The 24,299-nt window shown below is 38.4% G+C and overlaps 1 protein-coding gene across 3 annotated transcripts in view; it reads left to right on the top strand.

The window, feature by feature from the left end:
- NR5A2 (nuclear receptor subfamily 5 group A member 2) overlaps positions 1-24,299 on the top strand; it is a 113,370-nt gene that overhangs the window by 17,134 nt on the left and 71,937 nt on the right. For all 3 annotated transcript variants that reach the window (XM_063298380.1, XM_063298381.1, XM_063298382.1), the window contains 3 exons: positions 3,640-3,758; positions 5,516-5,657; positions 9,644-10,293. In XM_063298380.1, coding sequence (XP_063154450.1) covers positions 3,640-3,758; positions 5,516-5,657; positions 9,644-10,293 — 911 coding nt within the window. The remainder of the gene's footprint in view (positions 1-3,639; positions 3,759-5,515; positions 5,658-9,643; positions 10,294-24,299) is intronic.

Raw genomic sequence — 24,299 nt, 5'->3', positions numbered from 1 at the left:
GAAGTGCTATGGGATTAAAACCAACCAACTCCTCAGGCCTCAAAATAACTTGGTGCTAGGAGTTTTGATTGGGGGGGGAGGAGGGAAGAGATAATGTGATTTGCTTCTGCGGTAGATAACACAGTAGCTGTATTCCTCCATTAAGCACTAGCAGCTCGGGTGGAGACTTAGTAGATGCATTCACACAACATGCTAAGTTTGGTGTTCAGTCTGGTTAAGCTTCGGGGAAGGGGGGCATACGTGCTGTGCAAACATAGTCCGTTTGGTTAGTTTCTGCTTCAAGGGCTTGTGCCTACCCAGAAAAATGAGTTAATTTGTTAACTTGGTAGGCGGGTGTGTTGTGTAAATGAAGCCATGCCCTGAGATGCCCGTTCCTGAGCATCTCTGTCACCTTTGGAAACACAATTGTCCGATCTCAGGGTGACTGTATGTGAGAAGACGGCGGCAGGAATCGCCAACAGCACTTTTATTTCGGCGTAAGAGGGACACGGATAGTTGGGTCAACGTGGATAGCAGTAAAGGGGTGGGTCGGTTCTCTCCTGCGAAAGTCTGACCGAAAGTACAGTAAGGTAATTATAAATCCTGGCCTGTCCCCACTAATCGCTTTCGGCGTCTTCTAGAGGCGTCCAACCAGCCTGGTGCAGATCCAGCAGGCAGGCTTTACCCCACTGCGGCGACGCCTGGGGGAGGCTAGAAGATGCTAGAAGAGATTCACAGGCAAATGGGCTAAGGCTGCAATACTGCCTTCTCTTTGACTTCATATACGACAAGCATCAGGGGACGTCCTGTTCGGCTCAGTTCTCCGGGGGCCGTTGACAGCTGAAGTCCTGCCTTGACGGCTCCGCTGGGAAAACTCCAGTCGGAAGGGCCGGACGGGCGACTAACGGCCTCTTCCTGGCTGAGATGGTGTCCACCAGCGGAGCAAGCAGAATTGGAGGCGCCCATCCCGGATGGAGAGGCAAAGCCGTTGGCCTCTCAGTTCCTGACGATTCCTTTGCCGCTTCTGCCTTCTGCCCGGATCCACCCATCCATCCCTCGATTAGCCGTGCATCCCGCTTCGGAAACTCCGGAGGAAGGCGCAGGGCTGTGTGAAGCGTCCTAGGCGATGCGTGCGTGCAGAGCAGCAAGGGGGGAGGCAGGCAGGCAGTTTTAGATTTCCAAACGCGCCCCTTAAGGCGTTTTCCCTTTCTTGGCATCCCCCGAACGAAGCGACTTGGAGATGGAGTGACAGTGTGGCTTTCCGTTCTCTTTGGTTTCCCTCCTTCATTTCCTTGAGACGCAGCCCCTTTGGGAATCGGCCTCTAAAGGAACTGCGCCTTCACAGTCCAGATCCAAAACGGCCTCGGCAGCCAGTTCCAGTTACAAATCAGCACTGTGCCTGTGTGTGTATGTGTGTGTGAGAGATTCTCCCACTCCTACCTAAACAGATCCCAAAGCAAAACTGGACAGTTGCTACCCATCCAATGGCACCTTCACTTCGCCTGTCCCTTAGATAAGAATGTGGGGGTACCGAACAATTTGGGGTTGCGCGCAGCATTTGTTCCGTGCCTTTCCTCTAGCCAAAAGAGAAGGAAGAAATAATTTAACTTCCAAGTATACGTGGAAGGTCCCAGGTTGGACTTACGGGATCTCCATAGGTCCCGCCTAAAATTCCCGCCTAAAAGCCGCTGCCAGTCAGTGCCGCCAATACTGGGGACGTCGGGCCAATGGTCTGCCTGGTCTGCCTGCGCTGCTCCGGTGTGTCTCCCGGGAAGTGCTTTTGAAGGGAACGACGCCGCAGATTTCCCGGCTCTCCCGCACTGCCCCGTTTTTCGCACCTTTGAAATTACGCCTCACGTTCCCATTCCTCGACGGCTCGGCGGAGGGGGCGGGGGACCCGGGTTCAGGTTTTTGCGACTTCTCTCCCTGGCCAAAAGACCTCTCAGACGTTCCTTGTCCTCCCCCCACGCAAATCCCTCTCCCTTTCCTTTGGAGTCTCCCATTTCCTAACCCGCAGCCTGGGGACTCTTCGACAGCCACCGCCTTCTTCTTCGAAGCTCCCTTTCGGTCGGTTCTGAGAAGTCTGACGAACTTTTGAATCCCTTGGCTGGATGGAAATTCCGACCCCAATCGAGGAATAAGGGGGACTTCGCTCATTTTCCTCTCTTCCCTGCCTCCCACCCACCTACCCCCTCAGTAGACGTTTGCGACCACCTCATACAGCTCCTTCCTGGGATTCTGGTCACCTGGGAAAGTGTCGCTTCCTCAGTGGAGCAAATCGGTGGGGTGACTAAGCTTCTTCGGGGTGGGGTGGGGAAGATTCGTCTCTGCCCTGCCTAGCTCAACTCACCTACCTTGTCGACATCTGGCCTCCCTTGCCTCTGGCCGGCTGCGCCGACCCGGGCCCAGCATAATTCTTTCTCCGCCTCGGCCACCCGAAGACTCTTCTGAACTCCTGCAGGCGAGCGATCTCTTCTCTTCGAGAGATCAGCCCGCTTTTCGCCTTAGGTAGCCCGGGAGGATGCAGAGGGCGGCGGGAAGTGGGGGAGTGGGGAATTCAGACCAGCAGATCTTCCTGGAGCCTTTTTTATCCCTTGAGCCGGTGGGACGCCGATTCCCTCCCCCTCGGTCAGGTATCGGGTTCTTTCGCGAGGGTCTCACTCCTAAATCAGTTGGGACTCTCCATCCCACTGAGTAAATTCATAGGATCGCGCCACGAGGTTTCTCTCTCCCTCCCTCCCCCACCTCCCCATGGAAGGAAGGAAGGAAGGAAGGAAGGAAGGAAGAGCTTGCCGTAAAACTTTCTTCTTTGTTTTTAGTTGCCAGCATTTGAAGGAGTTTGGAAGAGAAATCCTAAGCTCAGCCGATAGGGTCTCTTGAACAGTTTATATATTTCCTTTGGCTGTTGAGACATCAAGAAAGAAGAGTTAAGCCAGAAGAATTATTTTCTTTTTCAAAGACAAATTCGATGGATATGTAAAACTTACAGCTCCTTCCCTTCTCCCTCCCCTTCATCACCCTTTCTAAAATACTGTTTTAAGCTATTGATTTTTTTCCACTCAGGCTACTGGTTTTGTAAGTTTGAAATGGGGGTTAGGTAAACATTTCTTTAAGGTGACTTGTTATAGCAGAAATTTCAAAATAGAGACAAAAGTTAGTTTTCCACTTAGTCACCTGATTTTTAATTTTTAAATGCAATTACGTTTTAAATATATTACAAATAAATGGTGATCTTTATCCTAAGAATAATAAACTGAAGAAAAGTAAGACTGCAGCCTCAGGCATGTGAATTTCAGAGTAAGATGTCTTGAACTAGTCCTGCCTACTTATGTGTAAGCACAAATAGGAATGAGCTAAGAGTTTAGTATTTTGGAAAACCAGGTTTTTGGATTAGTAAGATAAAATGCTTGCTGGGTTTAGAACTGTGGGTAGTTTTAACAGATTTTATTCTCCTAAACTGAATTTGGAGAGAATATTTTTGGTTGCTAATAAAAATCTGTTGTTTCAAAATTGTGCTTTCCTGTTTTGAGGATTTAAAGGGAAATAAAACCCATGGATGTCCTGGAATTGTTTCCCTAGTGAAGAAATAATGCATCAAATGTTTTGTATTTATTCTCATGGGGTTTAATTTCCCCCCTATTTTTCTTCTTTCCCCCCCAGTGTCTCAGTTTAAAATGGTGAATTACTCTTATGATGAAGATCTTGAAGAACTGTGTCCAGTCTGTGGAGATAAAGTGTCTGGATATCACTATGGACTCCTTACCTGTGAAAGTTGCAAGGTTTTGTACAATTTATTTTCATGGGGAAAAAAGGGGGGGAGAGAGCTTAAAATCAGATCCAGAAAAATGCTAGATAATCATACTTCTGTTTCCTTTAACAGAAGAAGAATATTGTGCAAACATACAGTAGCATTCTTGGGAGGCAGAAGTTATGCAAAGAGTAAGAAGGGTCTCTTTTTTAGCCAATGGAAAGAAAAACTTACCCAGGGTGTTCTGTATAGAGTGGCTATATTTACTGCCTTTAAATATTTGGTTGTCGTGAAGTGATGTAGTTGTAGAGACACTTTCATTCCCAGCTGTCCTCAATATTGATTTTAGTTGATTTATATACATTGAGTATTATTGTTGCTGCATCTTGTTCCTGATAAATTTCAGGGCTACAATATTGAAGGCGACTGTTTCAAGTTTTTCATCTTTCAGGATGCAAATGTAAATTTCTGTTGTCATTCTTTTTATGCTTGCATGTACTTATAAATGTGCACACACACTCATACATACATACACACCGTTTTATGTCCATATTTATTTGCAAGGTGATTAAGTGGAAATCAATTAAATGATTTGTAAATGCCATACATCACCATGAAGGATATTTTTTGCTCATGCATTCCATTTTATGCATATCTGTCTGAGCCTCAAAATTATAGGCCAGTGCCATGCACCCAGCTAGTAAAGCCAGCCATACCTTAGATCTGGACTAAATAATTACAGTCATGTAAAATAATTCTGTATCAGTGTAGAAACGAAGCAAGTTGTTTAGTTCACAGTAATAAAGCAATGTCTTTTTAACACGGCTTTCTGGAGTGACACATGTATAATTTTAGGACTCTATAGAAATATTCATGCAATAGCAACCTGTACCTGCCAATGTTACATAGAAGGAAGTCCCACTTGGTTAGGGAAATATTGAACAAGTCAATATTCGTGCTGAATCAAAAATTAATCACATTATAACATTACTCCTTGTGTAAATATGCTTATCATCCACTATTCCCAGGCCATAAAGAGACATGAGAAACAGAATATCTGTTTGTTGTTTAGCACATGATTTTAATCATTACCACCAGAAGTAGCAACGTAGTAATACAGCTGTACCTAGTGATGGGAGGGAGGAAAAAAGCCTTGCAAAGATATCCCAAAGAGCTTAAAATTCAGTTTGAGATAGCAGAGAATGAAGACGATGTAGAAGGAGTAGTGGAAGATAGTGGAGCACAGTGCACCAGCAGAGACAGAAGTGTCCACAGTAAAAGTGGTAGATGGGAGAAACATGCTTAGGCGCTGTTTCATTTGGGATTTAGGGCTGAGTTAGGATTCATATTGGTGAAGCCTAAAGAAATAGGCAAATACACATTTGCTTGTTTTTTCACACCTTAGGAAAGTTTGTCTTAAAATGCTGTGTTCGATCACTAAAAAAGGCCACTTTAAAAAAAAATTAGGATCATTTGAAAGAATTTTAATTCTTTCTACAAAGATGTTAGCTTGCTCCTCATAGATGAGGGCTAGGGAAACAATAAGGATGCCTTGCCAGGATCTGATGTAAATCAATACCAGTGCAGACCAGCCTCAGAAAATTTCTGCCTGTGGCCTAGTGGGTTTCCTCCAAGGAAATCTGGAAGCAAACCAGTCATTTCATAAATGCTGAATTAGCATTATGAAAGTAGAACAGAGGATTTGGTGAATGTTTTCATAATCTGAAGTAAATTCCTGGCTCAATCCATTCGTGCCAAATTTGTAAATATGTTCTATCTGTTTTACAGGGATTCTTTAAGCGAACAGTCCAGAACAACAAAAGGTACACATGCATAGAAAATCAAAGCTGCCAAATTGACAAAACTCAAAGAAAGCGCTGCCCTTATTGTCGGTTTCAAAAATGTCTAAGTGTTGGGATGAAGTTGGAAGGTAAGGTCTACATTTGTTCCTACATAGGTATAAAAAAATCATTATGTACTATATACAGGTCCTTCTATGTACTTTATTTAAACTGCTGTCATTTGAGGCATTATTCCAGAGGATTATTGCATATGACTGGTCAAAAAGAATTGAGGCTTACAATTCACTACTACAACTTTACGTCAAAGAGCTTTGAAGGCTTCCTTGTCATATTTGCTGCTGTGGTACTTAGAGGCTCATTTCAGATGTAAGCATTAGAACTTGCTGGGTCAATATGTATAATTTTACAATTACAGTATTCCCAAAGAATGCAGACTATCCAGCATTAGCCATAAATACTTAGAACAAATAACACTGATTCCTTTAGGCAAACAAAATTCAATCAGGATAGGCAAAATAAATTATTGAGGGAGAATTTGATAACAATTTGTAAACTGAAACCATTTCAGCCATATCTGAGAGTTATAAATACAGTGCACCATACTGGGTATTTTTTCCTTTCAGAGACAATTGCTTATTCTTATTTGTCAGTGGAATTCCCCTCATGGAGGGATTATGCAACTGGGCTAATCATTGACTAAACAATCATTTAGCACTTCATAGAAAGAGACCTCAGATTTGTTTCTCAAAAAAACAGAAACAAAAAAACTCATTACACATCCAATAGAATGGATTTCAGTTTTTATGAAATTATTCAGATATATTATAATGATATATATAGTCTATATATAAACCATTGTCTATATATAAACCATTGACAGAATACGGGCTACATTTTGTCACATTATTGTATTCAGAGTAAATTACTATTACATAGTCTGAAAAACATTCATTTGTACAAGGAAACAACAGTTAGCTTGAAAAATAAGTAGCAATTTTGCTGTCAAAAAGTTTTGAAACTTTTTGGATAAATATTTGTCCTACGGAGATAATTGGTAGTATTTTTTAACAGTGAATATTGATGGGATTCAGATTAGTCATTTTTTTGTAACTACAAATTCAGCAGTTTACTTGGTTCCCCCTCAATTAAGTTAAATCATTGTTAGTTTGAAAATAATCTTGTATGTCATTTTCATTAGTTAGTAAGGCTTCAGATATCAATGATGGGAGAGAAAATTCTCATCCCATATAATTACATTTAGATATATGACCCAGTTATGTATTCCAATATATTTGTTGCAGATGCCATAGTTGGCTTATTCTTCATTTCTTCTCTTCACTGATATTTAGTAGTCCAGTTACAAACCCAGTGATGGGAAAATCCCATTGATAACAACTGATTTTACTTCTAACAAAAACATAGTACTGTGCAGTTTATTATTTTTAGTTTTTAAAGATGTGCTTTTAAAGATGGAAAACTATAATTTAATTAATAATTGCAATCTTTAGTCAACAAATCAGTACTTAGAGCTTGGGTTTATTGGGTTGGGACATTTGTTTATTTTTTGAAGTTGCTTTAATTCTCAGATAATGTGAAACATTTGTTGTCTGAAAATGAGCTAGTGATTATTATTATTATTATTATTAAATTATAAACATTCTTATGCTTTATTTTCCATTTCAATAAGTCACCAGCATTGGTGTCAGTTTATTTAAGGGTACTGATGGTTCAATCCATTAGTTATCAAGATCAAGGCAGCAAATCAGCTAATTTTCCCCATTAGAAGTTGTCTATTTTCTTATGTGCGGATGTAGAGCATGTGAACAGCTTAGCACATGCAGCTTTCAGTCCATAAACTGCTTATTCCAGAATACTTCTGCTTATGCCATTTAAGCCTAACTTTGAAGTTGTTGAAACCCTGAACTACAGCAACCTAGATTGGAATCAACAGATAATTTTTAAAAAAATATAATATCAGGGTGGAGATAAAAGTGATTGCATCAAATATATTTTTTGAAATCTGCATTTCCCAAGATAATGCTAATACAGTAAAAGGGCATCTGGTGGGTAGATGGAAAAGTTCTCAAGTTATCCTACACCTTCTACACTTCTTTTGCAAATGCACCTTACAAGATCATTCCCCACCCCACCCCTCCTGAGACAGGCTTGCTTCTTGTTTAGGAGCAAAAGATATTTAGAAGATTTGGAAGGGGAACAAGAAGACAAGATGTAAGCTCCTGTCTTCAAATTCTTCTCAAAAGTGCTCTCCTTCTCTATACCAGAAATGTTTTGATATTTTCTAGCTCGGTCTTAACCAGAAAAGCTATGTTATCTACTACTGGTTTAATAGTATTTCCATTTTAAAAAAAACAATAAGGAACACAAGACCATAACAGAAGGATATGACAGGTTATATCATTGAAAACATGAATATTTTGGAACAAAGTTAGAAATGATAGGAGGTTGCCTGCGCATAAAGACTTCTGTGAATACACTGAAGGATCACATTTACCGTTTTATGTACAGCCCCCTAATCCTTCAGATTGTTGTTCAGTGAGGTACTCATAGCTGAGAGCCTGCTGCTCATACTATACTAAATACTGCACAGAGACCTTTAACTACTAGTTTCCAAAAGAAACACAACTTGACTTCTTTGCAAGAACGTGTTGTTACAGCTCTTGCATGAAGATGATAATGAAGAAAAGAGTTCTATGTACCTTATTCGAATGTGCAACACGCCCCTTATATCTCAGAAAATCCATAGTCAGAAGAAGCTGAATGCACCTGACTTGTAAAAAAGAACAGCAATCAGAAATGAATGCCAAAAGATGGCATTGCTGAATAAAATAGATAAAACTATTTACCTATAATTTATTAGGAAATCTTCATTTTTGTATACCTTTTCTTTGCCAGCAGAAAGGTAATGACCAATGTTTGCTTGCTTGCTTGCTTGCTTATTTATTTATTAGAGATTACTTTGCTACTATCCTCCTTTATAAACAGACTTCCTCTTCGTTATCAGCAGGATGGGAAGGAACTCATGCTTTCAGCTGTAAATGTTCATGATATTTATATCCATGTTTCCTTGATTATGATACATAGTGTTACATTCTAGTCCATAAATTACATTTTAGGATCAAATCATTAATTGTTAACATCTTTATGATAGTTTTATAGGTCTCTGTATACCTAGGATTTCTAATACATTTTTAATGGCATGCTAATCCGTAAGATAAAAGCTTAGTAATGTAACCTCCAGCTATCTCAGCATGTCACCAAGCTGTCAGAGGCCCTTCTTACTGTCTGAATGCCTTTGGGAAGGATAGTCTTGGTAAAATACTGCTGCTTTCAAAACATGTTCAGGCAACATAGTTCTGTAACCAAGACCAACACTTTTTCTCCACAGTCCTAATTCTGATATGATTTGAATGGTGTTGGAAGTTGCAAAATCTATTCATTTCTGGCGTGGGTGACACTTTGCTTTTTATCATGTGCAGTCTAACTGAGGAACTAACAGTAGTGCAATTTATTACCTCTCTCCAAATTGGCGAGCTTCATATTTTCCGTGTAAGGGCCAACGTGAAAAGCATTAAATGCCTTTAAATAACATCCACTCAATGGGTTAAGCCAAAAGAAGGTAAAAATTAGTTAGAAAAATTAAATCATGAGCATTTTAAAAAGCTGTTATTAAAAGGTCCTGCACGGCCCCAGATAAGCAGTTTTGAGTTCTGTTGAGTCCTTCCTTAGTGGAAGAATTTCTTAGCCTTCTCTTGTTAAATTTACTAGAAAATGTAAAGCACTAAGCTAGAATTGGACTCCTCACTAATATGCTTTCATCCAGCTATATAACAGGAAAACAGTAAATGCTTTGCAAATTAATACAATATATTTATTCACAGTGTTAGACCTTCTCAGGTGGCTCATAAAATTGAAATTACAATTAAGAACATTAGAACAAAATAAAAACCCTTATTAACATTAAATCCCTACAATATAAAGTTGTGCTAAAGGTTGATCAGGGGCTAAAAAGGATGAGATTCATGTCAATACTTGTATTTGTGTCATATCCGCAGTGCGATGCCTATAACTTTTTTTTCACTGCTACATTCAACAGCCGTGAGAGCTGACCGAATGCGTGGGGGTCGGAACAAATTTGGACCCATGTACAAGAGGGACAGGGCACTGAAGCAGCAGAAGAAAGCTCTCATCCGAGCAAATGGACTCAAATTAGAAGCCATGACTCAGGTGATTCAAGCAATGCCGACTGACCTAACAATATCTTCTGCTATCCAGAACATCCATTCTGCCTCCAAGGGCCTACCTCTGAACCATACAGCCTTGCCTCCCACAGACTATGACCGAAGCCCTTTTGTAACCTCTCCAATTAGCATGACAATGCCACCGCATGGTAGCCTACAAGGTTATCAGAGCTACAGTCACTTTCCAAGCCGTGCTATCAAGTCTGAGTACCCTGATCCTTATACTAGCTCTCCAGAGTCGATAATGGGCTACTCTTACATGGATGGTTACCATCAGACCAGCTCGCCAGCAAGTATTCCTCATCTGATTTTGGAACTCCTGAAGTGTGAGCCAGATGAGCCTCAAGTCCAGGCTAAAATTATGGCCTACTTGCAGCAAGAGCAGGCCAACAGAAGCAAGCATGAAAAGCTCAACACTTTTGGGCTTATGTGCAAAATGGCTGACCAAACCCTCTTCTCAATTGTCGAGTGGGCCAGGAGTAGCATATTCTTCAGAGAACTTAAGGTATGTCATGCAACACTTTGATGTGATATGGTAACAAAGAAGGGTTTGGGTATAAGAAAATGTGGTTTGCATTTGGTTCGCACAGCTTATATTAATGTATTGTTCTTTGCCAAAAAGCTGTTGAGAGAAACATTTCAAAATGTAATGACATTTTTGATCTTCTCACTAATTCTGAGGGGCAAAGTCAGGTCTCCGTTCTTTGAATTTGATGTTCAAGATTTTTCTAAATCTTAGAAATTTGGGGAAACTCTGAGGTTTGTCTTATAGTATACCTTGCCTGGCTGACTTTATTAGGATTATAGGCAGCTGTTGATTAACAATATTAGTAGAAGTAGGACAGAACAGTTGCTGCAGTAAGTATAAAAAGCTCTCCCTTGCTGCCATGTTGTATGTTTGCTTATTTCTTGGAAGTGGAGTTAGAAAAAGATAATGATAGAGAGACAGACAAAAAAGCCGCATGTAAGATATTGGAAGCAATATTGGGAGAAAAATATTCATAGATCCTAGTGTATGACTCCTGAAGGAAAGGATTAAAAATATAACCTACGATGGAGAACTTAGGGCCTCCAGATGTTGCTAGAGCTTCACAGGCCATCCTGACTTGGCCTGCTAGAAGTTGGAGTCCAGAACATCTGAAGATCTCCCAGGTTCCCACTCCTATTAACCAATCCTTTAAGCTATTGTCAATGAGTCATAAAACCAGGAAAAAAATTGATATGGAAAGGCCTTTGGATCCATGAACTTTCAACTATGCTGCAAAATAGGCTATGTGTACATCTTGCATAAGGTAACAAATGTCTAAAGCTAAGCCTAGTTCTGTGATCAGAGGTATTATGAAATAAGAGTTATTATTCTGGTTTCTGGATTCAGGATGTTTTGAGCAAGATACTCCAGAAAAAGCAACTAGGAGAATAGTAATAGGTGCATTAACTGAAAATAATATTGTACTTTGAGTATATTCAATATATTCAAGACAGAATGCAGGGTCGGCAAGTATTATACTGTATATGCATTTGATATAGAAACAAATATCCTGTCAGTATGTAGCAGCTCTGGAGTCTTTTGAAAAATGGTATAAAAACAGGTCTCTGGGCAGATTGCTGAAGTTCCTGCTTGAAGCCCAACAAAAAATCCATATCCTGGAGTAGCAGGCTAATTAATTGGAGAGCAAGTTGAGGAGAACTATCAGAGCAAAATCATAACTGAGTCTTTTTGGCCTGTAGAAGAAATAATGTGGGATGAGAAGATGGACTGCTTTAAAGAAGACAGGAAAAATGGACAAATATGATTTCAATCCATTGATGATAGGACAAAGAACAATGGTTTTAAATAGCAGAAGAATACTTTTTATTTGGGGAAAACAGTGCTGTATAAGCTACTTACCCATAAAAACAAGTACGTATTAGGAAAGACTGGGAATCGCCTTTCTCAGTGCCTTTCAGTGAAATGCAAAAAAGAATCTCGGATTTCACATATGTCTTACACAACCTTTCCTAGGGTAAAGGACTAGAACAAGCAGCCTTTTAGAACCCTTTCAGTTTTAAGTCTTCTGCTCCAAAATGCTACATGGATTGTGCCACACTTCAAGAAAAGACAGAGGCAGGAAAACCATGATAGCTAAATCCAGAGATTCACTTCTGTAGCATAATTTTTTACTTAGGACACAGCTGCCAATTGCCAAGAGACATACTTTCTGCTTTTCCTGAAATTCATAACATTCCCAGTCCCAAGAGTTATTTTGTGCTATGTACCACATTTGTACCATAAAATAAAATAAAATAAAATAAAATATTTATTTATTTTATTTATAATAGTTATTTTTATGCTACCTCAGAAGAGCTTAAGAGGAAAATATATATATATATATATTAAAGTACATCTAATGTGCACTTGAATAATTCAAATGACAGCATATGGGAAAAGAAAGCAAGATATTAAAAACAAGGTTAAATTGAGAACTAAAATGCCATATTAAAGCTGTGGGAAATATAAAGGCCCAGCATTGCAAAGAGACGCTCTGGAAATAGCATTTCATAACTGGGATGCCACTCAGAAGACCCTCTCAGTTCACCTGGGGTATAGGATACCCATGTAACTCCTTCTATTAAAGCTATTGACATACGCATATTGAAATGCATAATACTTCTGATCCTTTGCCATAAAAGGCACAAAGGGTACTAGCAGATTATGATCAGAATATTCAGTCCATGTAATCTATCCATTCAATTTTGAATTAACAGATTTTTAAAAAACTTTTTTTAGGGAAACCTTCCCAAAACCTTTACAGTCATCTAACCTGAAAGTTCCCAGTGTATGGTTACTGAAGCTATAGGCTATCTATGTCACATCCTTCTGGAATGTATCACTGAAGGTCTAAGGTTTTGCACCATCAAAAGTTCCTGTGTAATAATAAATTATCACATTTTTTTCCTCTTATTCATTTTCTGTGTGCTTGGGAGGTTTGTGGATAATCTTTTACTTTTTATGTGAAAGAATGTTAGAGTTCATTACGGTCATAGACACCACTGTGAAGGAATGTTCACGAAATAGGGTCCAAACATTGATGGAAAATAGTGAGGACTGAGTGTTTAAATGCCCTAGGTTCTAGTATAGGCATTGGATAGAACCTGCAATGTCACCTGTATTATGACTTCATCAAGCAAATAATGCAAATTATTTAATATGCATCAGTTGCATCAGGCATGCATGGCATACAGTGCATTATTTGCACAATGTGCTCAGTGCCATCATGCATAATGTCACTTCTCTCTTTACTTCCTCTACAAAGAAGCCTGCCATAGGCATCTTCACAGGGGCAAGCACCTAAATATGCAGTTCAAAGTTGTGACAGAAACTGCCCCTTACTTACCTGTATGTGACATCATGACATACAGCAAGTGCAAAAGGGCAGGACTTGTGCTACGACATAACAGTGCACATTTCACCATCTTCAGTAGGAACAGGCCCCTGTGAGGATGTCTTTGCCTTTATTTTGGAAAAGGGCACAGCTGACATCCTGAACACAAATGTACCAACCTGTAACATTTTGTTAGAGAAGATTCCATTGTTCATTTTTTATTCCCAGTCATCAATAAAATTCAAAGCAGCATATACATGATTCAGAGGGATTAACCCAGCCAAATACTGACCAGATTTGCTTAGTTGCAGCATGATTATGGAACCATGTGTTCTCAAACCATGCCTTGGGGATACTCCTAAATCTCACAGACTTCTGTGCTATTATTTTGCATTGGTTTCCCATCTAATTATGTTAACCAATGTAGTAAACCTGGTAAGAGATTTTTCTTGGAACACCATCTTCTTTTAGGGAGATGTTAAATACCATGGAAAATTTTGAAACAGCCATTCCAGATAGACCCTCAGTTTCCTTCCTTAATTTGAGGAAGGCAGCTTCTTTTAGATTAGTGGACAGATTTGGAATATTAAGGGCACAACAAGACACTTTCATAATTAATTGTCATAGGAAGAATTTGCATATTCACAAAATGGCTGCTATGATGGGCATGGCCAGCCATAATACATCCATTTATGATGAGATTGCATATTCCTGCTTTTTAATTAAAGGAATTGTTTAAAAAATATAAAAATCTGGTGGGTACTATGGGCTGTATCTATAAGCCTAATACCACGCTGCATATCCTACTTTAACTAATGAGGAGATAATGATAACCACAGTACTGTGTAATCAGGCATGAAGTGTAATCTGTGTATCTGTAATCTGTAATCTGTAATACTGTGTAATCAGGCATGAACCGCCCAGAGTCCCCCAATGGGAGGAGATGGGCGGGGACAAATTGGATGGATAAATAAATAAATAAATAAATAAGTGGCAGAAATGGATTTCACTGCTTTTTCTTTAAAACTTGATGACAACAACAAGATCCAGGCAGATTTCCAAATTATATGGCCATGCTCTCTCGGCATGGGTTGTCTGGGCCAGTCATGGCCAAAATGAAAAACAAGGATTCAATCTCTCTGTTTTATACACAGTGAAGAATGTAGTAGTAAATTCAGATGTGGTACCAAAAAAATCTAAATTAAATTTTCTAGAATATTTGTTTTGAGCACCCTCGAATAGAATTTGACTAGTGAATGATCAAATCCTGGGTGATGTCATGGCAGCGGCTTCTTTTGGGAACTTTTTTCAACTTCCCAGTAGCCCAGGCAGTCACCCATCCAAGTATTACTCAGGGCCTACCCTACCTACTTTTAAGTTTGGTCATGGTCAGCTAGATGCTGCCAGAATATCTATTTACACAGTTCCACCAACAGCATTTCTAAGGCTGACAATACTTAGTCCTTACTGAGATGGGTTTTTTTTCCTCATGCAGATTTTTTTTCTCCTAAAGATTCTGAGTATACAGAATAATTCTGAGAAAGTTTAGTTTCAAAACGTGTACTGAAAACAAGGAGGGTTAATTCTTCGCCACAATTTAAGTGAGCTTTAAGTGCTACAAGCAACGTAAATATTCAAGCAAATGTTTGTTTTTGTGGATATGAAAGGTATGCTCTTATACCTAGCCCCTCCAATTACTGGCTGTGGAAATACTTTGTAGCTTCTTTGCTCAGCGGAGTCTCCACATTTGACTAATAAATGCAGGAAACAAATAATAAATGGTTGTGCTTTAGTGTCCTGCTTCTCAGTTTACCAGGAGCAACAGATTAGCCGCAACTGAAAACAGATTGCACTGAACAAGAGGAGCAGAATTCTTACACTGTCTGTGTGCGTGCCTGTGTATGGAAGCCACAAAAGCACTCAACAACTGGATAATTTGTCCCATTAAGAATTTCTACTATATTATCATCCTAGAGACAAAAAAGTAGACTATCATTAATACAATGCTTTCACCTTCGAAGGCAGTTTATGTTATCTTTTTTAAAGGCATTTAATCCGGTAGACCTTGCCAACAGGAGCATTCTGTGAATAGCCCTTGTCATGAAATCCATTTCTTATTCACACTGGCTCGATTGCTGGGAACTGTTTTGCATATATTTGTCTGTGAATAAGAGAATGCCTTTATTTTTGCACTTTGGCCCATGAATGTCACATGAATGTCACATGATCTTTTAAACGTTCTTTTATGGGGTTGTTTTTACAGTGGATTTTATTGTCTGCTGTTAGTTGTATGGCTTATGTTGTCGCATTGTATTGATATGCTTTATTTGGAAACCACTCTGGAAACCAGGACTGATAAGTAGCTAACAAATATTTTAAATCAATCAATAAACAAGAAACATTACAAATATACTTCTTCTCTAAATTGCACTGGGTAGATGGTGGTATAATAGGAGAGGATGCACATACATTAGTATCAGATGTACTAAAGTAGCACTCATTACAGACTTTCACACTTGTCCAAAAGATAGGCCCAACTTGACTACAAATTTCAAGTCAACTTGCTTTTTGTTTGCCCCCCAACTTCCATAATTCTCAAGAACAAAGATGTTTGGGTGGACCTGGATTGATGAATCAGTTATTATAAGTATATACATAATTACCTGGAAAGTGATTAGCATTTTCCCAATATTGAAATATTGGCAAAGGCAGAGGGACAGAACAAAGCAGTAGTCCAATTCATTCTGTCTCTTGAATTACTTTTACAAAAGACCAGCTTTGCAAGTAGGTAGAAATACAAATTTTAGGTTTCTTCTAGAGACAGCCTCAGCCATTATTGTGCCCAAGGTAACATCCACATGAGATTCCATGGTGATAAATATACATTAACTTAACAAATGATGATTTGCAGCCCTTGATCTGCCAAATGAGGTAGGCCTTCTCATTCTGTTTAATAGCAGGGCCTGCCATTTGATTACTTGTGTGGTGTATGGTCAGCTACACTAACCTCAGAGTCCCATTTATGATGCTGATTTGATTTATGCATCACATTAAGCTATGTTTTTCTTTTCCTAGTATAATATGAAGTGTGAACATAGCCATGTGACTTAGTTTGCAGAGCAGTACAGTAGGACTCAATTAACCAATTTTTTTAAAGGCCTTAGAGTGAAGTGCTTAGTATCAAGACTGCTTTGCCAACCTCTTCTTGCCATGCCTCATAAGATTGTGCCAGTAAAATAGGAAATCAAACAGGATAATTTAGCAAATGGTAGTATTTGTGAAAATATTCTGGGAGAAAATTTAGTATTAAAAAAGGTTGGCCAGATAGATAAAAAAGCTTTTAGCAAAACTTTTTATTTATTGCCGCAAGTTCTAGTATTGCTCTTAGCAACTGGCAAGAAACAGAAAGCTCTCTTCCTTGACTTGAAAGTGATACCCACATTTTTCTCAGTTCACAGGGGACATTCTAACTAAACATGCCTAGGCTGTGTCTACCCAAGGGTAAAGTTAAAGGCTTTGACCAAATCTGGCTTGTTTGCTTGATAATGGAAATGTTTCTGTGAAAATGAGTTGCTAAATAAAAATCTTGGATCAGAAACTTCTTAATGATGATAAAAAAAAGTGTTACGGTAACAATAAACAGAGGAAATATACATGAATAAAGTGTTCTGAAAAGGCAGGCAACAAGTCTTTAAAGGCTATAAATACCACCTAAGCTAGGTCACTATTATTAGCAAAGGTTGAACAAAAGAAGACATCCAGAAATAGATACGGTGGCTTGAGTAAGGGATAGTATGAAATGTCTTGTTTAACCTTACGCAGATATTGTTGCCATAGCATAGGAAATGGTTTTAGCTGGCTCATGAGTTCTGCGGGGTTGAAGGATGTTTCCATGTTGTCCGTTTGCCAAGGAAATTCCTTAACAGGCCTGTTTGCTAAACAGAGGAAATATCAGCCTCAGGGAGTGTCATCGGATGAGATGGCAACATCCATCTTCATTCTGTCGCTGCTGCATTGTTGATTTGCTGGTTTGTAAGGGTCTCCTAATATTTATAGGAATATTTCACATTTATGTTGCACTTTTTGAGTGCCCAAGGTGAGTAGTTTTAAATAGTAAAAGGACTGGTTGCAAAAAATCATAATAGGACATGACAAAAAGCTCCTTCAATCTTGGCCTTGTCAAGTTCTTGTGTAATTGTTGTCTTCTCCAATTTAACCAGATCTGTAGCCATGCTGTAGCTGTTGTTTTTAAATCACATTATATTATATAGTAAAGATGGGTTGGAATCTATGCTGAGTCTTCATCACATCTTGAGCTTTTTTTTTACAATTTTTGCCACTGTAAAAATTAGATTATGATTAACTAATATAAAATGAGATTTATGTTGGATGGTTTTATATCCAATCCGTTCAAGGATGGATGGCACAAGAAGCTGTTTTTTCCCATACTTCCACTAGAAGCAATCTTCCCATAGGCAAGTGTGCTTAATATAACCCCAGCTCCCAGTCTTTGAGATACAGAACATCCCAGCCTGCTGATAAAGCTTTCCTGTGTTCCAATAATAAAGTCTGTCCATTCTGTACCAGCAGTTTCCAGTTCCTTTGTAGTTGGACAACTTGTAAAGACAAAGTGACTTCTAAGTAACCAACCTGCAGTATCAGTGAGGGAGCCGGGAAACAGATGTTCACCAGGCTATACAATTTGTTGTCACTGTCAATATTACATGGCCCTGTTCCCAACGGAAATTGTTCGTGGATGGAAAAGAATGTGATGGTGTGGGCATGGGGGGGGGGAATCATATCACAAAGGGTTTATATTTCTTTCTCTAGGTGCAGAGCCCATTCTAAAGAACAAATTGTGACACTAGAGTGGTCTCAGCAATCATAAGGGCATTGGCTATTTAGATTTGATTAGCATGTACTAAATATTTTGCTAAGTTCACCTTTGTGTTTGCTCAGAGCTTTCTATGTTCCCAGAATTCATATGAAACTACATAATCCACCCAAACTCTAGCCTTCTTTATTCTAGTTGATTTCAGTTGGGATGATGTGGGCATGCAGTAAATTTAACAACAGGGGAAGATTTCGTGGACTCACAGAGGCATTTCAGTTTAAAGGCAGAAAGTTGTTGCTGTTGTTTTAAATGATTGTGGTCTAAATGCTGGCTATGGTAAAAATGTCTTGTTCCAGACTCAATGGAACAAAAAGTTTGTACTGAGAAATCAATATAGTTTGTGCATGTCCTTTTAAAATTCTTTTTTTTTCCTCCCCATCACATCACTCTCAGAAACTCATTGTTATATTTAGCTGTGGAGAAAATGCAGAAAACATTCTCAAAATGTGGCATAATTTTAGCTATCCATAAATATATATTCTTAAAAGATGCATAATATGATTTCTAATATAAATGTTAGGCATAGTTTTCATTTCATTTGGAGAATCATTATAATTCTCATTTTATGGGATTCTGTTTATCCAACAGTACTTGGATATAAGCTTTGATTTAAAAAATGATTTAAACTACTAATCAGTTGATAAAAGATATCATAATCATAAAACTTACTTTGATGTGTATTTTGATCTAACATTCATCTATTGTTACAAAGCTCAAATATGGGTAGAAAATTATAATGCCATGAAAATAATAGTTTGCTCTCTTTTCTTTTATTAAAAGGGCATTTATGTTTATTGGCTACGTGGAAGCATTCTAAGCCAGATAGATTAATCTATATCATTTAGTAATGTTTGCTATAGGATACTAGAAATGCTTTTTGTTGGAAGAAGATGAACTTCAGAGTATATTATATTTATCTGCCACATCATCCTTTTCAAAGGTTGTTCAGGTTTCCAGAAACCTTTATAATGATAGACATAATCTCAGAGTGTATTGTTAACAGTAAATGGTGGTTTCATTAAATGATTTCCTTTAGATGGGCCGTTTCCCTCCTTCACTTTCTATTTTCATTTGTGGTAAGAACAGAATAAATAAACACACAACTTAGGTAATGGATAGCATAGATCTGAAGGGATATCTTTTCACAGTGTGTGAATGTTGTCTGATGCAGTTATCAATCTGGCTTCTTTTAAACCAGGGTTTGCAAATCAAGATCTGGTCTTTGAGAATGTGCCTCTCTTTCTTCCTCTCATTACCAGGTCAAAATTCTATTCTCTTCTTAGCATCAGTTAATAATGTATAGCTACACATGTACTGACATAAGGAATGATTAATACCAACCAGGTTCTCCCTTAACCTTCATTTGAAAATTCACTTCAAAACATAGTTTCAGCAAAGTTAGAAGTTGTGTCTGGACATAATATGATTGTTAACTTCCTGGAGGAATGGCGAAATAGATTTTCTGGAAAAGGATAGAGCAAAAGGAATACATCTCTAAGACAGACAATGATTTTCAGTGAATTAATGTTATGTTTGTACTGAAACTCAAATTATTGGCAAAATCAAAACAAGCCATCATATTCCTCCAGAACTGCAACATCCTTGGCATATTGTTATAATATTAATTGCCATTACAGAACCAGGTGACCATCTGTGATGGTTATTCTCAGGAACTCTAGAACAGTATTTAATTTCACATTTTTAAGATGTTTTAATTATTTTATTAAATTTATTACATCTGCACACTCCAATAGGCTCTTTAAGAGTAACTTTATTAGATTTTAAGCTGGAGCCAACCTTAGCTCCAGCTGTTACTCTTATTTCTAGTTGAACAAATGTTACAATGAGAAATGGTATAAAACTTACCAGCCAGGTTTTCTTGGTTCATGCAAATAGCAGGAAAAATCTCATGTAGGTATGTGTACATCTTTCCTATAAATCTCAGATAGCTATTCAATCATTCCATACCTCTCATCTCTATTTTACTGATGTCTTGTTCTTAAAGAGTCTTTGGCAAGGTATTATTATTGTTGTTACTATTATTAGTAGTATTTAATTTTCTATGCTGCTGAATCTTTGACAGTCATGGCAACTGACAATGGCATATTAAAGATAAAATAACAATTCACAATAAGAAAGTAACATAGCACACAGCAAGGACAAAAAACGTAGTTATCAACCTGATAATAAGTGAACGGCCACATCATAACAGCAACAATTACCCCTCAATGGCTCTCGGGAACAGCTTGGACTGTAAAGGCTTCCATAAAAGCTATAACGAGCCAAGAGCAGACTATAGAGAAGAGGGAGAAAATGTTAAATATAATGTGATTTATATAAGAGAAAAGGAACATGAATTCAGGCATATAAACATATTTTGATTGAAGTGGTTTCCCAATTTAAGCTAAAACTAGGCAAGGCATCCTGAATTGTGTTAATTCCCAAGAAAATGGGATAAAAGGAGGTTTAAAGTGTAGCCTTGTGAGTAGGGATGGTACATTCTTTCAATACTTTTATCTTTGTTTTTTCTCTTCCTTTTTAAAGCCATTTTATCTTACAGCTGAGTTAATTCTAATAGATCCCACAACAGAAGAAAATAACAGAAATAAACCAAGAGGGCCAGACTACAGGTTAAATTTCCTCCCCAGCATCACCAATTTATCACATCAATCCAATCCCTGCTGTACTTTATATTTCCTTCCTGTCGGATAATACAACTTTGACTCTTAGGTATCCCTGTCTCATGCATACATTTTGGTTTTGAGATCAGCCTTCTTCAGCATTGGCACTTCCAGGAAGATTTAGACTAAACCTTCCATTAGCCCTAATTTACCATGCACTGATGTTTCTCAACCTTGGCAACTTTGAGATGCGTAGACTTCAACTCTCTGTCTGGTGATTTCTGGGAGGTGAAGTCCAGGCACCTTAAAGATGCCAAGGTTGAGCAACACTTCCATAGACCAACAGGAGAGGTACTGATAAGAGGTGATGGCCACAAACACCTCAGAGGTGCCATCTAGATCAATGCAATGGTAGAGCCCCAAACCTCAGTGTAAATTTTAAAAAGTTAGCCATTTTATCCCTACCTTTTCTTAGAGAAAGAAAGAAGTCCTGTCATAGCCATGCCAGGATACATCTTCAGAAATTGGCCTTTAAATTTTTGTTTTGGGCACCTTTTCTGGAGTGTAATAAGTAAATAATTTTATACAGAAATAAAAACAGTCAAGAAATGGGACCACATCAGGGTGTCATAGATAGGCTGTTGATAATATCCACAGCAAAAGATGCATAAGGCAGCTTTGGACAGGCTTAATTAAGTATTTTATTAAGTTAGGGTTCAAAACAGTTTTGGAATCCAGCTTATTATCAACTGTATTATGGAGTTTTTGAGAACTCAGCCTGTCTACAAGTGAGCTCTGACCAGTGGTACCAATGGAGTAGGCTTTTGCTGTTGTGACTTTGAGATTGGCCATTGGGCAAAAGTGAAAGGGTCATAGCTGCCCTCTGAAGTTTTCTTTAAAAAAAAGCAGGAGAAGTGCAATCCTGCACCACCTCTAGTTTTCCCATCTTCTAAAATCCCTCCAGAGAATGCAAAATGACAGGCACACGTATAGATATTCTCTTCCACACACATTGTTTTAAAAGTGAATTGAGAGAAGAAAACATTCCAGGGCTGTAACCTAGTGTAGAAAGTGAGAGAAATGAAAGAGGAAGGAGAGAAAGGTGGGTATGGGAAGAAAGAAAGAAAAGGAAAGAGAGTGTCAGGAAAACATAGAGTAATTGGGTGATAATTGATTTGATTTGATTTGATTTATACAGCTTAGGCACTGCCCAGCTCTGAACCAACTTTGGATGGTGTACAATAAAAATAATACAATACAATACAATATAATAATTATAAAACAAATAAGAAATAAAAAAATACAAGAATCAATGGCAAATGTGGCTAACCACACCCATGCCCTCAAACAATTCGGCAGGGGCTCTAGCCACCCTAACCCAAGGCCTGGGAGAACAGCTAGGTCTTCATGGGTCTTCAGAATGCTATCAGGGCAGGAGCCACATGGATATCAGGGGGAACCTCATTCCAGAGGGTAGGCACTGCAACAGAGAAGGCATGCTTCCCAATAGATAACATTGTTTAACTGAAGGGACCTGTCGGACTGAATCGGCTGGGCTGCTATCACCAGAGGTAGGCAGTCCCTCAGGTATCCAGGCCCTATTCCACATAGGGCTTTATAGGTCATAACCAGCACCTTGAAGTGCACCTGGAAGCATACCGGTAACCAGTACAGCTTGCGAAGCAGAGATGTTGCATGGGCACACCAAGGTGTGCCCATGACTTACCATGCCACTGCCTTCTGGACCAGCTGAAACTTCCAAGTGCTCAAGGTGTGAGGTGACTAGGGTATGAATGACTCTGATACTGGGTAATGGAAAACTCAACAGTGTGTATGAATTTCCCCAGAAAACATCTTGCTATGGGCCCGTTAACCCTGGGCTTTTGAGGCAGAGGTGGATGGTTCCATCAGCAGAATAAATGTGATGGCCCTAAATGGCAGTAGGAACATCTTACCTTTTTTTGAAGTAAAAAAAAAAGTAAAAAGTAAAAAACTCTTTAGTTTATCATCTAAAGAGTCTACCACTACAGCCATGAAACAATTCCTCGGTCGTTTAAGATTCTGTGAGCTGATTCCAGATCCAAGGACCTACTGTGTCTGAATACCTTTTTCTGGATGAGCCCCTGTGTCAAGGGAGGAAGAAAGGGGTTGCTCTTTGGTCAAGTGATTCAATAGCAGAATAAAAACATTCAACACTGAAAGCATTTTTATTGACAAAATGAGGTCTGTCAGAGAGGTTTACCTTGTGTTATACATACAGTACACATTTCCCTAACATTTTATTTTGAGAAAAAGCAAATTAGAATAAAGAATCAAACACTTCCTGCAATGTCACAGTCCCATTTCAAACTGATGATGCACTTTTTAAAATGAAAAAAATCGGCATTTTTATTTCAGGTCTCTGATATCTAATCTAGTTGGACTCTCACTAGTTAATGTACTTGAATGCCTGAGAATGAATTGCAATAACAATTACATTTAGAATATAAATTTCATCATCACCATATCTGGATCGTAATGGCAGATAATAATTTATGAAAAAGAAAAAAAATAAATGTCCATACCAGACAAGCCATTAAAATCACAGCAGGAATGAAGGTGGGTTGCATTAGAACTTTTCTTTCAACTGCATCCAACAGAGAAATCTTCAATGTATAAAACAGCTGGGAAGTGTCATGTATTGTACAACCTGAACTGTTGAATTGAAAGTAGAAATTAATTTTGATTAAGGCTTGTTCCTTTCCGGATGACCATTTCCTGAAGTTTAAGGCCATAACTTTACATAGCATACATGTGTAAAGCAGGGTTGTGTTGCACATTAAGTGTTTCTGTGGCATGAATATAATTTCAGTTGTCTGCAAATCTCCTTTTAAAATAAGTATTCCTTGAAACTCCTTTAATTTAATCTTACGAATGTATGTGTGTCTACACACACATGTGTATACAGAGATATACACACACCCAGACACATTTATCAGGTTGACAACATTTTGAAAATAAGATCATACAGTTTCAGCATGTATTAATATTTCATAATTATGGTCATTTGCCAAGTTACAAACACATACACACAGAGAGAATCCATTTGCCTATTTTCCAGCTCTGTATATATAATTTTAAAATTACATACCTGAATCACAAAAAAGAATTTAGTCAATGGTTGTAAGGATGGCAAACTATGCACTGTGAATTTATTACTCAATTAACTCTCTTTTACCCTTTCCTTCTTCATCAGACTATCCGCATTGTATTTGTAACAAAAGATACACTCTTCTGTAACTGTAATTTTAATTTTAAAATTAAAAGCAAGAGCTATCCATTTTTATTTTCCTAAACATATGGATACAGTGTGTCACTAGTCAGAATTAAATTATTTTAAAACGAGCTCTTAAGCAGCTACTGTAGCACCAAACCATATGCAGACTTGCTACATTTTATAAAACAGAAAAAGGGAGGAAATCTGGTTCATGGCACATTTTGCATATCTATATCTGTCCATGTATGTATTTTATATGTTTGTGTATATGTATGTATATGTGCATATATTGTATGTGTATGCGTATCTGTTGTTGTTATCAGCTTGAATCAATCCACTGCATGTTGAAGGCCACTTCACTGAAAGTGATGGATTATC

The sequence above is a fragment of the Candoia aspera genome, chromosome 3 (genome assembly GCF_035149785.1).
Source record: "Candoia aspera isolate rCanAsp1 chromosome 3, rCanAsp1.hap2, whole genome shotgun sequence".
NCBI classification, from domain to species: Eukaryota; Metazoa; Chordata; class Lepidosauria; order Squamata; family Boidae; genus Candoia; species Candoia aspera.
The sequence above is the reverse complement of the archived record's forward strand: the minus strand, read 5'-3'. Positions and strand labels throughout refer to the sequence as shown.